The 16,415-nt window shown below is 54.4% G+C and overlaps 5 protein-coding genes across 5 annotated transcripts; 4 read left to right on the top strand and 1 right to left on the bottom strand.

Moving 5' to 3' along the window:
• Positions 1-1,340: 1,340 nt before the first annotated feature.
• Positions 1,341-3,282, top strand: QC763_0049420 (uncharacterized protein; the record flags this gene model as incomplete). Its single annotated transcript, XM_062905744.1, has 5 exons — positions 1,341-1,588; positions 1,642-1,832; positions 1,886-2,103; positions 2,156-2,562; positions 2,619-3,282. The coding sequence occupies 5 exons, from the start codon at positions 1,341-1,343 to the stop codon at positions 3,280-3,282; spliced, it is 1,728 nt and encodes a 575-aa protein (XP_062766641.1).
• QC763_0049430 (uncharacterized protein) lies at positions 1,631-2,009 on the bottom strand (the record flags this gene model as incomplete). The annotated part of the gene is made up of 2 exons (XM_062905745.1): positions 1,631-1,813; positions 1,989-2,009. 2 exons carry the CDS (start codon positions 2,007-2,009, stop codon positions 1,631-1,633), a joined length of 204 nt encoding a protein of 67 aa, XP_062766642.1.
• A 471-nt stretch (positions 3,283-3,753) lies between the features above and the next one.
• RKI1 (ribose-5-phosphate isomerase rki1) lies at positions 3,754-4,800 on the top strand (the record flags this gene model as incomplete). Its single annotated transcript, XM_062910687.1, has 1 exon — positions 3,754-4,800. The coding sequence occupies one exon, from the start codon at positions 3,754-3,756 to the stop codon at positions 4,798-4,800; it is 1,047 nt and encodes a 348-aa protein (XP_062766643.1).
• Positions 4,801-5,471: 671 nt separating this feature from the next.
• QC763_302470 (uncharacterized protein) lies at positions 5,472-12,273 on the top strand. Its single transcript, XM_062910688.1, is given in 7 exon segments — positions 5,472-5,643; positions 5,711-5,733; positions 5,843-7,306; positions 7,321-9,495; positions 9,989-10,141; positions 10,200-11,792; positions 11,855-12,273. 4 exon segments carry the CDS (start codon positions 9,182-9,184, stop codon positions 11,871-11,873), a joined length of 2,079 nt encoding a protein of 692 aa, XP_062766644.1. The 5' UTR covers positions 5,472-5,643; positions 5,711-5,733; positions 5,843-7,306; positions 7,321-9,181; the 3' UTR covers positions 11,874-12,273.
• Positions 12,274-12,747: 474 nt separating this feature from the next.
• Positions 12,748-15,925, top strand: JEN1 (Carboxylic acid transporter). Its single transcript, XM_062910689.1, has 3 exons — positions 12,748-13,329; positions 13,387-13,599; positions 14,593-15,925. Exons 1-3 carry the CDS (start codon positions 13,177-13,179, stop codon positions 15,799-15,801), a joined length of 1,575 nt encoding a protein of 524 aa, XP_062766645.1. The 5' UTR covers positions 12,748-13,176; the 3' UTR covers positions 15,802-15,925.
• Positions 15,926-16,415: the final 490 nt, after the last annotated feature.

Genomic DNA, 16,415 nt, shown 5'->3' on the forward strand with positions numbered 1-16,415 from the left:
AATGACGAGCTCGCAATAGCGCATTTCGTGATGTCGTCAAGTTAGCGACGCTGTCCGGACTTAACGTGAGCTCAGCCCCGGATGTTGCGATACAACCCAGAGGACAAAGAGACCCGGCGCCGAGGATCATGAAACTGCGGGGTGAGTAGACGACATCCGGCTGCGGCATACTGCATTCCGTGTTCCAGGAATCAGTTGAGGTCGCGCCTTTACCCCCACGTTTCCCTGCCCGAGCCGGCGCCGTAGCCCTAGGAGCAGCCGCAGTCAAGGGTGGAAGCCGGAGATAATGCAAGACGGCGTGTTCTGTCAGTTTAGTAGGCCATGTCGCCATATTGTTCTTTTTTTTTGGTATGGGGAAATCATCTGCTAGCCAATTGGAGCCGAGTTGTTACTAGAGTGTTGCAAACCAGCGGTTCGTAAGTATCTCGTCGCGTCAGGGGCCAAGGCGATCACGAATCATCACGCCATCGGATTCCCACCAACCCGCAACACCAACCTCACTGGAACCTCAGAAATAACTGATTTCAATGCCGAGGCTCCAACGTAGGGTATCAATCTTGAAGATTTCTTATCAGGGGTCATGAAATCAGTCAGATTCGAGAGCCGTTGTCGGAGCATCGTCTGAAGGATAGTGGTTACGCTGTGAGGATCTTTTCTCAAGGTATGAACCTCCAGAATTGCCTTCCTTCGCCACGCTTTGAATATCCGCGTGGGCATTCAAAACCAAATAGTTGCCACTACGGCCTAAGATGGCAGGAGATACCCAGCGTGCTGGGTAGGGTTGAAACAGAGAGTCTAGACCGATGGCTTCGTCTTGTTCTCGACAAGCTTCGCCCAGCTGATAGCCACGTTCTTGTCTGTGGCGCTTCTCGTCCTGGAAACCAGGGGTCCAGATCTCGGTCCTGTTCCTCGTCTGAAGTGCCGTCTCCCGTCCCTACTGTTGGTTGAGGGTGCTGTCAAGCGGGCAAACCGCTTGAACGGGACATTGTAGATGTCGCCATCAGTGTTGAGTGGGGGGCAAGACCCAGCCGGGGGGGTTCGGACGCACCGACAATTGTAGGTAATGTGCAGACCAGTATGCATTGATCTGCTTTCTCCCCGGTACCAATGATCCAGTACCTTCAAGCGTGATTCTGCAGGCTGTATTCGCCATGCCATGTACCCGTGAAAGTCGTGATAATTCCCGTGGTGTAGCAATCAATATTTCCAGGCGAGGAGATGGGTATAAAGAGGGCCGTCTCTCGTGATGATACCGAGTGAAAGAAGTGTCGATCCACAGCAGCGGCCAGTCTTGCCTCCTTCGCATCATCTGGTACGAGAGAAGCAAAAAAGACGACACCATGGCGACCGTTCTCACTCGAGGGAAGGCCCTGACTCGAGCCACTGCGCGCGGAAGCGACTCTGAGAAGAAGGATTTCGATGCCTCCTCCACATCCGTCGCCTCTATTCCACCTCTAGGGGAGCCCATCGAGCGAAAGAAGCACTTCTGGCAGCGCAGCAAGCCATATGACTCGGAAGCCATCGCAACACTTCCTAGTGTCTTTGACGATCCAGAGACGGCTGAGAAATACCAACCACCAGCAGAATGGTGAATACGCCCTTGTTGTTTTGTACTTCTTGGAAACTGACGTTATTGTTCAGGGAAAACACCCACCGCTTCGATCCCCTCGCAAGATGGACCTGGGGGGAAGAAAACAAACTGATCCGGAAGATCGATTGGCGCATCATGGTCTGGGCCTGCATCATGTTCATGGCTCTGGAGCTTGACCGTGCCAACATCGGTCAAGCCTTGACGGATAACTTCCTCCCCGAGCTAAAAATGAACACCAACGGTGAGCAAGATTTTGACAGAGACAGCGGGTTCTTTGGTTGACACTCACTCAAGACTACAACCTGGGCAATACTGTCTTCAAGCTTTCCTTCCTCTGCGCAGAATTGCCTTCTCAGCTGGTTTCGAAATGGGTCGGACCCGACCGATGGATTCCAACCCAGATGGTCTTGTGGTCCATCGTTGCCAGCGCCCAGTTCTGGCTTAGTGGTCGTACCTCTTTCCTTGTTTGCCGTGCACTGCTAGGCATGCTTCAAGGTGGCTTCATCCCTGATGTGAGAGACCTTGTCTGCTTCTGCCACTGAGTAACTGCTAACAACTCAACAGATCATCCTCTACCTGTCATACTTTTACAAGCATGCCGAGCTCACCATCCGTCTTGGTTACTTTTGGACCGCAATGAGCATTGCCGATATCCTTTCAGCACTCTTGGCTCAAGGTCTCCTGCGTATGCGTGGTGTCGAGGGTCATGCAGGCTGGAGGTGGCTGTTCCTGATCGAGGGCTTGCTGACTCTGATCATCGGTATCATGGCGTTCCTCTTGATGCCTGCTGGTCCTTGCCAGACTGCTTCCTGGTTCCGAGGCAAGGGTAAGGAAGGCTGGTTCAACGAGAGGGAGGAAGTGATCATGGTGAACCGGGTGCTGCGCGAGGATCCCAGCAAGTCGGATATGCACAACCGAGAGCGGATTACCGTCGGGTTGTTGTGGAAGAGCCTGAAGGATTATGACTTGTGGTATGTGCCAGTTGCTGCTGTCTGTCATCAAGTACTGAAAGCTGACATTGTGGTAGGCCACTTTATGCGCTGGGTCTCGTCTTCCAGATCCCCTTTGTGCCTGTTGGGCAGTATCTGACTCTTTCCCTGAGAGGTCTGGGCTTCGATACCTTCCAGGCCAACCTCTTGACGATCCCTTACACCGTGGGCCACATGATCACCATGTTGGCGGTGGCATACGCAGCCGAAAAGTTCAGCAACCTGACAGCGCTATCTGTCACCAGTCAGATCTGGGGTCTGCCGTTCTTGATCTTCTTCAACGTTGCCGACCTTGCCAACACCAACCGCTGGGTAATCTACGCCGTGACTACACTGCTGCTGTCGTTCCCGAACCCCCATCCCATCCAGGTGGCGTGGAATTCTCGAAACGCGAACTCGGTTCGGTCTCGTACCATCTCGGCTGCCGTGTACAACATGGCGGTTCAGACGTCGGGCATCATCTCCTCGAATATCTACCGAGAGGATGATCGAGCGTCGCTGTATAAGCGTGGTAACCGACAGCTACTCGCGATTCTGTGCATGAACATTGTTGTCTATGCGCTGGTGAAGGTCTACTATGTCTGGAAGAACAAGTCGAGGGATAAGAAGTGGGCTGCCATGACGGAGGAGCAGCGACTCGATTATCTGGCCACCACAAAGGATGAGGGCAACAAGAGGTTGGACTTTAGATTCGAGCACTAGATGGTCTTGATCAGCGCATGCATGAACCTAGCAGAGAGGCGACTCACTCACTCACTCACTCACTGCATGAGTTCAAGAGACCCATCTCTATCATAGTCTTGGGGATCATACACTCAAAAAAAAAATGAACATTATGAAATTTTGCGATTCTGGAATGTCGTGTGAAAGTGCAATAGAACAACTTGTGAATGCCGATCAAGCAGTCAATAAGGCAGGAAATCTCATCCCTCAACCAATATGAAGTTTGATACGAGATCCGGACTGTCGTGCAATGTGAGCACTGACCATCAGCTTCCCCAGAAAATATCTCGCTCCACGTGACGTCACAAAAGTTTGCTACCCCTGCACTTGTGCCCCGCTGGCGGGTTGAAACAGCGTCGATTGACCAGCTTCAACAGCTCAACCACGTGCAAATTCACGAGTGAGTGAGCGAGTTGCAGCTATCACCCTCCTGGCTCAGCTGTAACTCACATGAATAAGCACCATCACCTCCTTCTCCGAGGCGCCTCATCCTTAACCGTCTCCCTCTGCAAAAGAAGTGGACCAACCCACCTCCCACCAGCAGGACCGTTGTTCCCATCCTCCGGAGCCGGCGGGACGACAACCGCCGCCACCATAGTATCCAATTTTTTCTCCCGGCATCATCACTCAACCTTGACCTCACCTCACCACCACCTCCCCAAGACCGCCAGAATGTCCACCACCACCCCCTCCCCAGTCGACCTAATCGAACAATCCAAACGCCTCGCCGCCTTCCAATCCGTCACCGCCCACCTCGTCCCCTTTCCATCCCGCACCCGCATCGGCATCGGCTCCGGCTCAACAGTAATCTACGTAGTAGAAGCAATCACCACCCTCGTCCCCCCCACCACCCTCTCCACAATGACCTTCTACCCAACCGGCGCCCAATCCGAACAGCTCATCGAATCCGCCGGTCTCAACCTCCAGTACATCAACAAGCTCCCCCCCGGCACCCTCCTAGACGTCTGCTTCGACGGCGCAGACGAAGTAGACCCCAACCTCAACCTCATCAAAGGAGGCGGCGCCTGCCTCTGGCAGGAAAAAATCGTCGCCACCAGCAGCAAGAAGTTTGTTTGCGTGGCGGACTTCAGGAAGATGAGCCCTGCCTTGGGGACGATGTGGAAAAAGGGGATTCCGATCGAGGTGCTGCCTTTGGCGGCGAACAGGGTTTTGGGAGAGCTGGAGAGGATGGGGAGTTTGGGGCCGAAGGTTAGGCCGGGTTTGCCGGGGAAGGCGGGGGCGGTGGTGACGGATAATGGGATGTGGATTGTTGATGCGCCGTTTAGGCCGCTCAGGGTGGAGGGGACGAGTGACAAGGAGAAGGGGGAGTGGCAGGTTGATGAGCTGGCTGATGCGTTGATCAAGATTCCGGGGGTAGCGGAGATTGGGTTGTTTTATGGGAAGAATGGGAATCAGGCGGGGGAGGGGGGCGCGCAGAAGCCGGTGGAGGCGTATTTTGGGATGGAGGATGGGAGTGTGAAGGTGTTGAGCGCTTGAGGAGATTGGAAAAGGGGGGGGGGGTTACACAAAAGGGGTGTTGGGGTGGGTAGGGACAGAGGTAGAGTATAGATTTGGAATGTTATTGACTACAGAGACAGGTTAAGAATCTTTGACAGCATGCATCCTGTTGCATGTATAAACACACAAAACAAAACTATTAGTCAACATCGTGAGGGAAATCCTCTGCATCGAGGATGTGAGAGTGTGCGGGCAGGCGAATGATGCCCATACATCTCTTTGTGTTGAGTGCCGGCATGGCATCTGCCGGCAGTCTTCAAGTCATAGTCTTACCATTTACCCGCAATGTTCTTCGCAGGAAGCCGTGGCTCTTCTCAACAGCAAAACCAGCGCGCAAAAGTTGGCCTTGGTCCAGTTGAAGGGCAAAGACACAGTCTACCAGTCTCGGCCACGAAAAGAATTCCCTGCGGAAAGGGGATGACATCATCTCAGTCTTACTTAGGCGTCACAGCATGATATTGGATAACGAGGACATGTTACCCAAGCCGGGATGACATCTTCCCCAATCAGCCAGCATTCTTGACCGGGCCGAGATCTTAGCTTTACCAGTGTGCTGGTTCAAGAGACAAACTCAAGATCCAGATCGCTATCAACGGAGTGGCCCACAGAAGGAGCGCCATTGATCATCCCACCGGTACGAAGCTGAAGAAGAACACGAAAGGAATCAGCGGGATGGGAACCGTTCAACAGGCAATCGGGTTCACGGACGCCACAACATCGGATTGCTCGGGAGGGAGGATGAAAGAGAGTTATCTAGCGTAGGCGGCCAGCAAAGTGGCTTGCGCAACACCAAATTATGGGAAGATTGATGCATCTACCGACGTGAAGCCACCACCGATCGGGAATCCGAAATTTGTGTTTGGTTTGGGGTCGTTAACGCCGATAACAGGCAGCCGCGATACACTTTCTCGGGTCGGTACAATGTGGCAAGCAAGCGGCGAAAGCTTCCGAGTCTACCTCATCCCGGTGATACCTACCCAACAGAAGATAGATAGGCAGCTGATTTTGCGATCATCATCAGCTTGTGATAGCCTTCGTGACGAAAGAGCTACGGCGCTGTATCCGACCAACAAATCCCTCCATGAGCCAAGCCGCACACAAAACTCTCGGGGGCGGAAGCAGCAAGCGCCGAGTCCGTCTCGGGCGGGAGTGATGGAACCTCGGGCTGCAACTCGGCGTCTCACCACACACTATTTGTCCCCTCCCCCCCCCACCCCCCACCACCACCAAGCGAAACAATGAGTTTCGTCGATCGAGGTCTTTCCCGGAAGGGTCATTATTGGGCAAAGAGAGACTGTCCATCATCATCATCATCGGCCCGGGAGCCAGTCACCAGTTCTGCTACCGCCTTTGAACATTAACAAGCTTGTCCTCTTTCGGGCTTTCACAGACAACAACAAAATAAACTGTGCCACCTCCTTCCCTCCGTCTCCGCCTCCGCCTCCGCGTTTCGTCAAACGTGAGAGCGTCGTGCAGCGAGGCTTCTTAGCTGAGAGTGCGTGCCCCGGATTGGCGCTGCAGAACATGGAAAACTTGAGTTATTTCTGAATTACATACTGAAGAGTGAGCGTCACCGGTTGATCGGCCTTGGTTCGGGGGCCATGCCAATCCGGGCGGGAGAGGAACCACAGCAACACGGCTCGGTGCCAAGGATCTACATGCGTGATCATGTCCCAATTCCGCCCAAGCGGAGAGGTGAGACTTGGTCACCGTGATTTAATGTAAAAATGCAAATGGCCCAGCGCCAGTTGAGGAGCGCGTCGCGTCGATTTTTGTGTGTGCTTGTGTAATGCATCGGCACCTACCCATAGGCCCGATGGCCAGCCAAGACCTCGGGCGATTGGGTGGTCGGTGGTGATGAGGACGGGATTCGAGAGGGCCGCCGGAGAAGCTGGATTGGACGGGAAGGATGGTGATTCAAAGGGACAAGCCGCACCACCTCGGTCTGAGAAGCACAAAGAACTGATCTGGTTGCTGCTGCTGATCCCGGCATTTCAGAAATGTCCCTAGAGACACGGAGTTGTATGGGTTAAATGGAGGTTAGATACAACTTGTAGCTATAAATGGACAAAGACACTTTAGCCTGTGATTGCTCTGCTGCTGGCTGCTGGTTGCTGGCTGCGGACGGGCGGAGGAGGGCGGAGGACCTAGGGCGGAGAAGACGCTGAGGTTTGAGGTTGAGAGGGAGACAGACACAGGAGGAGAGAAGAAGCGGCCGGTGAAGGAGGGGTTGCTTTGGGAATCGTGAAGGGGCCATCAGCTCCACCGCCACGGAAGTGACTTCCATGTCACTGGGTGCGTGGCGGATCCACTTTGCTTCCGATTGCGTCGAGTGTCCTCCCGTCGGTCTGCCCTGTCTCCCGGGGAGCTCTTCGTTTTCTCCCGCCGTTTGTTGTTTGGCTGTCATTGCTGCGTGTGCATCCGGGGTTTGGAGTGTTGATTTTGGCCAAGTCTGGCTGGGTAGGTTCGATAAGCGTTATCTGGCGCAAAAAAACGCAAAAAAAAAAAAAAAAAAAAAAAAAAAAAAAAAGAAGGCAGGAAACTGCCCAAAGTGTCCTCTGACACAAACACACGGTGGTGCCGGGGTCGGATTGACTGGCGGCCGAAGCGCCCGAGCAAAATTGGGAAATGGCTTGGCTCGGAAATCCGGGATATGTGGAACTGCACTCCGGCGAACGCGACACCGATTGTCGATTTTGCCTTAGCTCCCTCCAAGACTAGATCCCGTCTCATAAATCGCTCGTTCAACTAATCAGAAATCCACTGCAGTGTAAAACCTGCATGTTCTGTTTTCTCGCCGATGGATAGGCAGCATTGTCGCCGAGTGCTGTGAAGCAAAAGAAGCAGAAAAAGAAGAAGAGGTGATGAGACCGGGCGGCGCAGCAGCCTTGAGCCACCTCAAACACGGGTGACGGGTCATTGCCCGATCATGCTTCGGGACACGTTAGGGCAGAAAAGGGGGCCACCGTCTTCTTCTCGTCGCGCAACCGAATGCCAATAACCTACCTGGAAGCTGAAGAGTATGGAAGAGGGCCCGCCGCGTGGTGGAAGTGACTCGTTGGACAAGGCAAAAACAAAAAACGCCCGCTCATCAAAAGGTACGGCCGGAGGTGCGAGTGACTCCTCCCCTGCTCCACCGCGGGGGCCTGGAACTGAAAAGCAACCGTCCCGCATGCAAGCCGGGAGCCAAATGACGGGAAATCGCCGTGGCACCTGGGAGGTGAGGTGGGCGATGGAGGAGGTGGAGGGGGGGGGAGAGGTACGAAGGTTAAGGTATGACTGGGGGAGTTGGGCTCCGGCACACAGCCCAGAGTCGGAGCACAGCGCCCAGCCGACCGTCGCAACCTCCATCGTAGGCATCGCTGGTGTCGCAAGCTGGCAGACGCCTCTTCCCCTGCGCACGGCGCGTGCACTGGCAGCCTTTTTTGTTCTTGATGGAACTTCACACACCAGTCTCTGGGAAGATAGATAAGATGGTGTGGGCAAGGTGGAATAGTACCTGCCAGGTATGTAGTAGCATCATGGGCGGCGGGTGGTCTACCGATCAGCGGCTGGTTTGAGCCGGATTTGCTTTGGCTGAGGCATCTCGGTGTCTCGGTGGGAGAGCCTGGGCAATCCGGGGCTGTTTAACTCGTGTTCTGTTCTATCTTCAGCAGTGCCATCAAAGATTGTATAGTTTTGGATAGAGCTATATCAGGATGGCGTGGCTAGGTATGGTAAAGTCGAGCCATCAAACGGAGATTTAGCGGAGATGACGAGTGCGAGACAAGATCGGGATCGTTTTCCTCACTGCCGGGGCCGGCTTGCTTTGTGTCGCGGCGCTGACAGTGGCGGCGGGCGCTGTTTGTCGCTGGACTGAGGGGCTGCTGGTAGCGACTGCGTCTCTGGCAGGCCCCACAGACCCCCGGCACCATCAGCCGATCCGCCCGCTCGATTGTGACCCACTTACCAGAGCGCTGCCGCCGCCTCCCTTCCCTCGCTTCCTGAGCTTCCAAAGTCCGTCCGAGCCTTTTTACCCCATCGCCCCCCGTCATTCCGTCCTTCCTGGCCTCGCCCTCTCTCCTCTTCCTTTTCCCACTCGAACCTGACCACAGCTCACCTCATCGCCGTCGACGACGACGACATCACAGGCCGGTCCACTGTTCTGATTCTTGTCTCCTGTGGCTCCCGGCGCACCTCCGGACTCTTGTTTTTTCCTGCTCCGGCTTTCTCGGACTTGGATCGGACCACAGACCACACAACAGAAAAGTAAGGTTTTGCTTCATCATCGCCAACATCGTCAACATCAACTTCTTCACCATCTTCGCCATCCCCCACCCCACACACCAAACACAGCAGCCTCTCTCAGCAACTCTCAGCAATGGCGTCGGTCGTGCGATCGACAGCCCTCCGGGCCGGTGGTGCCTGTGTGCGCTGCCGGAAGGGCAAGACCAAGTGTGTCTACGAAAACGGCAGAGCACCATGCAAAAACTGCGCCAAGGGAATGCACGAATGCTATCTCCCCTCTGAGTCCATGGCCCATGGTGGTCATGGAGTATCGCCAGCCCGGATGCAGCACCGCATCCGGGAGTCTTTGCCCAGCGAACGGGTGGTTTCAAGCAGCGCTGTTGATCGCCAGGTACCGGCCGGTCCCAGTTCCAGCGTGTCGCGTCACGCCTCGGCGGCGCATGAAAAGTACGTTTTGCGATCTTATCTCTCACACAATTTCTTTTCTTCTGCCTGGCCAGACAGAAAGACAGACAGACATACATCATCTTTGTTACGTCTGTGCCTTTTCCTTTTCCTTTTCCTTTTCTTTTTTTTTTGTTTTTTTTTCTTTGGGCTGGGTCCGGACACATCCGTTTCGAGCGCGTTCTTTTTTGGGCGGCTCCGGATGTCTCAACCCGCCCCGGTTTGCTGTTTTCTAGCGTTGCCTTCTCGGAGTGGGATGGGCTTCGCCCCATTTTTTCCGCCCGGCCCTCATTTCCCAAATCAAATCTTTTCGCCTGTCCCGTCTCACCCACCCTCGGGCGCATGGGCCCTCTTCCTGCCCCTCAGGCAAACGGAACCTTCCCAGTGGATGGGCTCCCCGGCTCCACAGAGACCGGATCACCATACCGACCGAGTTCCCATACGGGATCAATTGTGTCATCGGCCCGGAGACTGACATAATGTCGTTAAACAACAGACTTACACCCGAGCTCATGACGGAATGCGAGCGAGTCATCAGCAAGACCCTACCGGCCTGTGTTGCCTTCCACAAGCCGACCTTTTTGGTGGCGCTCAAGAATGCCTCGATGGAGCCGACCATGGTCAACGCGCTATTGACCACAGCTGCGCGGTAAGCAGACGCATCCACTGTTCTGATTGGTCCCTTTCCCTCTAACACGTCTTGCCAGGCACTCCCCCGCCATGATTCGCCGGTATGGCGGACACGGTAGCAGCAGCACTGCGGCCGAGCATTTTGCCAGCAAGACCATCAACCTGGTGATGCAGAATCTGGACACGCCTAGCCTTGCTGATATCCAGTCCGTCTGCCTCCTGATTCTGCACGAATGGGGTTGCCGCAATGCTGTTCGCGCCTACACTTATCTTGGCCTTGCAGCTCGCATGGCGCAGATGTACAGGCTTGTCCACCACCACAACTCTACCAATGAGCCGGATCAGTTTCAGATGGAGGAGTCTTTCCGTCGCACACTTTGGCTCATCTACATCCTGGATTGCTTCTTGACCAGCAGCCCAGGACGCCATCCAGCATTGACCCACCTTGATGTCCAAGATGTTTCACTGCCCTGTCTCGACATGAATTACAACTTTACGAGTCCTGTACATGTTCGCACCCTCAGCGGCGCCCCCCCAGCGGGCTTGAAGGATCCCTCTGCCCAGCTCAGCGAGGTGGGCGAGTTTGGTCATATTGTCTTGGCCACCAAGGCCTGGCGCCAAGTCGTCGAGATGATGACCACCACGACGTTGGCCACCTTTTCCGATGAGAGGTGTGTGCAGCTTGAGCAAGACATTGAGGTCCTCAGACAGTCCCTTCCCATGCACTTTGCCGACAAGCCCAACAACATCAACCTCCACATCACCATGGGCAGCGGCTACACGTATGCCTTTATCCACTGCCTCTTGAACTGCGGCACCATCTTTGTCAACCGCAGACGCATGCTCCAGGTGGTCACGGACGAGAACTTTAGCATCGACTTGTGGCGTGGATCTTCCCACACTCACGTCCAGACTGTTGACAAGATCTTTGCGGCTTCTCACAGCATCATCCACTCGCTGTTGGCCCTGGAAACCGGAGCTGACAAGGACAGCATCCTGTGCTTCCCTCTGTTTATGCTCTTTGCCGCCTTCACCGCCGGCTCAACCGTCGCATACCTTACACTGAAGGGACTGGCCCCCGCCAACTCGAGCGAGTCCGCATTCAACATAGTGAGGGACAGTGTTCGCATGTGCCAGGACGGAGCCGAATCCTGGCCCCTGGTCATCCCCTGGCAGCGCCACCTCTCGGTCATGTCTAAGGTCCTTCGCGACGTGAAGAGCGCGCCACGCGACAAGGCCCGCGAAGACAGCAAGAAGCGGGCCCTCTCGCCATCTGTCAAGGACGACAATGTCAGCCAAACCGACACGAATCCGGACGCGATGGACTATGAACAACCCGATGTGTCCACTGCTGGCCCTCAAGCTGTCCCTACCACTGAGGGTCGGGCAAGCGAGCCCCCGGTACCCCGCAAGACCGGCATCACCACTATCAATGGTGGGCCTGTTGCCGTTCCCACACCCGCCGACAGCCCGCCACCACCAGTACCAGTCGTCGCCAAGGTTGACTCCCCTTCCCCAGCCTCACCAGGCTCAGCTCTCGGCGGTGTCCAGTCGTCTAGTACCGGTCCCGATGTTCCCGACGTGGACATGACGGCGCTGGAGTTGTGCGCAGCGTTTGAGAGGCAGCTGCTCGAGCTGGATGACTTGGCCGCTTTCATGGGGGGCGGAGTGTGAGTGTTGATTCCACTTTCTCCCTTCTTGGGAGTTGATCCCAAGCTAATCAAGGCAACAGTGGGAGTGCGCCGAGCTAGATGTTCTTGAAGGAAGCGCATAGAGTGAGGAAGTGAAGAAGAAGGGTCCGATCTTTCCCTTACTAAGCACGGTTTTCTGTAAACTATTTCTTTGTTGCGTTGTTCTGTACAATACTTGGCTTTTTATTCTTTGGCTCTTTTTGTCAGGGACACCTCGTCCTTCTAGGGAGGGTTTCTGTTCTTGTGTGGCTGGGATAATTGATGACGGGAGGGGTTGGTGTTGGGGGAAATGGATGGGGTGGGCTGTTTTTGCAAGGAGTTTTGTGCGATGGAGGGATACCACCCAAGCGGTTCATGTTATGGTTCACGGCCGGTTTTACAGGCCATGGGGGAAGGCAAAAGTGTCTAGATGGGGATACTATTTTTTTTGTCATTTTATAGGAGGCAGCGTGTGCTCTACCTAATCTACCTATCTTGCCTGTATGGCTTGTGTCAACTTATCTTCCGAGGTGCCTGGTTTTCCTGCGTGATTTCTCTGTGTGGTTTCTCTGTGTGGTTTCTCTGCGTGGTTTCTCTGCGTGGTTGTGATGAATCTCGGTGTCTTGATAGGATCCATGGTCCCGGAAAAGAGCGCCGGTTGCGCATGACTCGGGACCAAGTTCGGACGACGATTCTAGGTGACGTTTACGGAAGGCTTGAATTCATGTGATTCCAATGCCGTTGATCGGCTGCCGTTTTTTGTTTGGTTCCAACGGTGTGGTGGGTGGTGTGTTGATGCTGTGCAGCATCAGAATTCGCTCAGGTGCTTGCGTTGGATTGGTGAGCGGAGGGTAATACTGCGTTAGTGGTATGCAGTTTCAGGATCGGGGATTATGTGAGGGGAATACTGGGGGAGCGATGTCGGTTTTTTTTTTTTTCCCCTTGGGGGGGGGATTGTATGTCTTGATGAGGCCGTCTGCTTTTTTTTCTTGGAGGGGAGAGGTGATGGCTTGTTTACTTTGGTAGATATCACGGTTTGAGGTTGGGGTTGTTGAGGAATCAACCACGGTTGAACGTCTGGTGAGTGTGCTTGACGACTGACTGCATTTTCAGTTCTGATGTGCACCAGCGGGCGGATCTACAATAAAGGCTGGAGGTGATTTGAGCACTTACGGTTTGTCAGCTTTGCGCCTTCCTGCATCATCACCAACGTTACCGCCACCACGCCTTCCCAACCAACGACATCATCACCCCTTCGCTCGGCACCGAGCCCTCATTGAATTTTACGACCAACACTTAACCTTGCTCGACACCCACCTAGGTGTCAACCCTCCACGCCAATATCCCTAACTACCCAACATCAATTTCCCTAGCCATCCTCAACATGACCACCCCCACCCTCAACTACCTCACCACCCGCCTCCCAAGCCTCCTCCCAAAATCAACCCACCTCTCCGACATCCCCAACCCATTCCGTCTATTAGCCTCCCTCGACAGGCAGAACTGGGCTTTTTTCTCGGTGGCATTCTTTGCTTGGGTGAGTTAACACCATCACCGCAGAATAAGATCTTACTAATAGTGAACTACCAATAAGACATGGGACGCCTTCGACTTTTTTACTGTTTCTCTCACCCTTCCCGACCTTGCCAAGTCTTTTGGTCGGTCACGAACGGAGATAACGTGGGGGATTACACTGGTACTGATGTTCAGGACGGTGGGGGCTGTGGCGTTTGGGGTTGTGGGGGATCGGTATGGGAGGAGGTGGGGGTTTGTGGTTAATAATGGGTTGTTTGTTGTTTTGGAGTTGGTGAGTTATTTCTTTTTTCGACCGAGGGGGGTGGTCTTGGGATGGGAGGCAGCGGGGAGGGATCAAACGGGATGGTATAAAAGGGGGGTGGTTGTTGTTTGGTTTGGGGGTGGCAGGGGCGGGGGAAGGGAATTGGAGTGTCTGGACGGGGTGTGGGCCAGGATGTTGAAGTACGCCCAGCGCGATCTCTCGGGCACCAAAGGCATCATCATGTTCCGCAACATGTATAGCCTTATTTGATCATGGCTGGTGGATTTTGGGAATGAGCATTTCATGTTTTGACCCAAGAGTTCACACACCTGGATGGACTTTGGAGGTGGGCTGGGGTTGCCATTCCTAAGCAGAAGAAGATTGCAACTCGCCGCTAGATTTACAGCCGCGTTGACCGAGAGCTCTTCTCATCCGTCATCTCACCGTGGGCCAACGTTGTTAAACTGGGATCAGACATTCGCCAACCGCAACAGTTTACCCTTCTACTACCTCAAGCAGATATTTACCATAATGGCAAAGGCAGGGGGGGTTGTTCCTGCGCGTGCGAACAGGAACTCGACTGCTCCCCTCGGCCCAAGAGGTATATCTCGAAATGACCTGGGGAGAAGCCGGAAAGGCTCGAGGCCAGGAGTCGGATGCAGCGGGAACCAGGGCCGGAGCCCTAGTTCTTGAGCAAACACTGCGTGACGGGAACGGGCCCCGGTGTCTCTATATGCCAAGTTGCATAGCCGGGTTTGAGGTTCTGGATCCCACGCCGAAGATAGTCGCGCAACCAGCGCTTCGAAACGGGGGGTGTTCGCAAAGTTGAGATGATGTCATATTCAAGGGTCCAAGTGGATAGGTCAGATTCAGGGATCAGGAACAAGCTCTTCCTTCCCGCGCGGATCTTATCTCTTGGCGATTTGACCCCTGGATCCCTGTTTTGGTCTTCCTTCAACGACGGTTCCACTGAGTCTTTATTCAACTTGTTCTTTTCACCGGCTAATATGTACTACCTTCTAGGCCACCGGCTTTTGCCAAACCTACTCCCAATTCCTCGCCTGCCGCGCCCTTTTTGGAATAGCAATGGGCGGCCTATATGGCAATGCAGCTGCCACTGCCCTTGAAGATCTCCCACCGATCGCCCGCGGGTTGATGTCTGGTCTTCTCCAGCAAGGCTACGCTTTTGGCTATCTCCTCTCCACCGCCTTCTCCCGCGCCTTGGTTGACACCACTCCCTATGGTTGGCGCCCATTATTCTGGTTTGGAGCTTGTCCTCCTGTTCTTATTATTGGTTTGCGGTTGTTGCTGCCAGAGACGAGAACATACCAAAAGTTAAAGATGGAGCGAGAGCTCAAACACCAGCAGCAGCAAGATGAGGAGGAGGGTTCCGGCCAGGAGGGGGGAACTGGAACGCGCAAGAAGGGGGTGACGCATGTGTTTTGGGAGCAGGGGAAGCAAGTCATGAGAAAGGAATGGTTGTTGCTCACGTACATGGTGTTGCTGATGGCAGGGTTCAACTTTATGAGTCATGGCTCGCAGGACTTGTATCCTGTGCTGCTTGACACGCAGTTTTTGTTTTCGAGGGATCAGGGGACGACTATTCAGGTTATTGCCAATGTCGGGGCTATGCTCGGGGGTACGACGGTTGGGTTTATGAGTCAGTTTGCGGGCAGGAGACTGAGTATCTTGGTGATGTGTGTTTTGGGAGGCGCGCTGTTGTATCCGTATACTGCGACTGATGTCGCCAATCAGGGATGGGGGAGGATTGCTGCGGCGGCGTTTTGGGAGCAGTTTGCTGTTCAGGGGGCTTGGGGGGTCATACCCGCTCATTTGATGGAGTTGTCTCCTGCGAAATTCCGGACTTTTGTTGTTGGCACGTCGTATCAGCTGGGTAATCTGGTTAGCTCGGCATCGAGCACGATTGAGAGCACGATTGGGGAGAGGTTTCCACTGCCTCCGGAGACGACACCCGACGGAACAGTGGTTGGACAGAGATGCGAGTATGGGAAGGTCATCTGCATCTTCATGGGTTGCGTCTATGCGTATGTGGTGGTGCTGACGCTGCTGGGGCCGGAATGTCTTGGTAGGAGGTTTGACCGGCGTGATAGTGAGGCTTTGGAGGACACTGGGGTAGTATTTGGGGAGGATCATGAACAGGGTTTTGAGATCTTTCAAGGTGCACAGGTAGAAAGGGAGAAACGTGATCGGAAGGGTGAAGAGGCGGTATGACGAAGAAGATTGTGACGAAGGGACACGCGCGATGAGTACCTACATCCTAATGACAAACTTTCGGTTCAGTTCCAGGTTACTTAGGCGTGGAGGCGTTGACACGTCTAACGGCTTCAACGGCGGCAAACTTGAGAACGCCACACACCTGTCACCGACATCGTGACTGTTTGTGGTCATATGGACCCCGCGCCACACGCCTAACCTTTTCTTCCACTCTTCCCGGCATGTAAACTTTATCTCTTTGCACTCAAATCTGTCCCGCTGCCACTGAACCGAAACCTCACCCTGCACCCTTCCGAGAATCAACCACAAGATGACCACAATGGGCACGATGTTGCGGTTGCGCAAACCCTTATCGTCTTTCTTTCTGATACTACTCATATCGACTCTCGCACTTGCCTTACCCGCAGAAGCATCACCGCCGATCCACGACACAAAACCTGCAAGCACATCTGCCCGGCGTCGGGCGATTGGCTGTCCGGGATTCCACCCTGATTTTGCGTGGTTGGTTCTCCCCCCCCGTAACCAGTGGGAGGCAGACTGGCTCATGGCTCAGATCCGCCAAGAGCAGCTACCTGCCGGGGAGAGGGCGATTCTCCTTGACCCTACTCCCC

The sequence above is a fragment of the Podospora pseudopauciseta genome, chromosome 3, assembly GCF_035222475.1.
Source record: "Podospora pseudopauciseta strain CBS 411.78 chromosome 3, whole genome shotgun sequence".
Taxonomy (NCBI): Eukaryota; Fungi; Ascomycota; class Sordariomycetes; order Sordariales; family Podosporaceae; genus Podospora; species Podospora pseudopauciseta.

Coding starts and splice junctions, on each gene's coding strand:
- QC763_302470 (XM_062910688.1), top strand. CDS start 9,182: ATGGCGTCGGTCGTGCGATCGACAGCCCTCCGGGCCGGTGGTGCCTGT. Junction 9,496..9,988: donor GCCTCGGCGGCGCATGAAAA/GTACGTTTTGCG, acceptor GTTAAACAACAG/ACTTACACCCGAGCTCATGA. Junction 10,142..10,199: donor CTATTGACCACAGCTGCGCG/GTAAGCAGACGC, acceptor ACGTCTTGCCAG/GCACTCCCCCGCCATGATTC.
- JEN1 (XM_062910689.1), top strand. CDS start 13,177: ATGACCACCCCCACCCTCAACTACCTCACCACCCGCCTCCCAAGCCTC. Junction 13,330..13,386: donor CGGTGGCATTCTTTGCTTGG/GTGAGTTAACAC, acceptor ACTACCAATAAG/ACATGGGACGCCTTCGACTT. Junction 13,600..14,592: donor TGTTTGTTGTTTTGGAGTTG/GTGAGTTATTTC, acceptor ACTACCTTCTAG/GCCACCGGCTTTTGCCAAAC.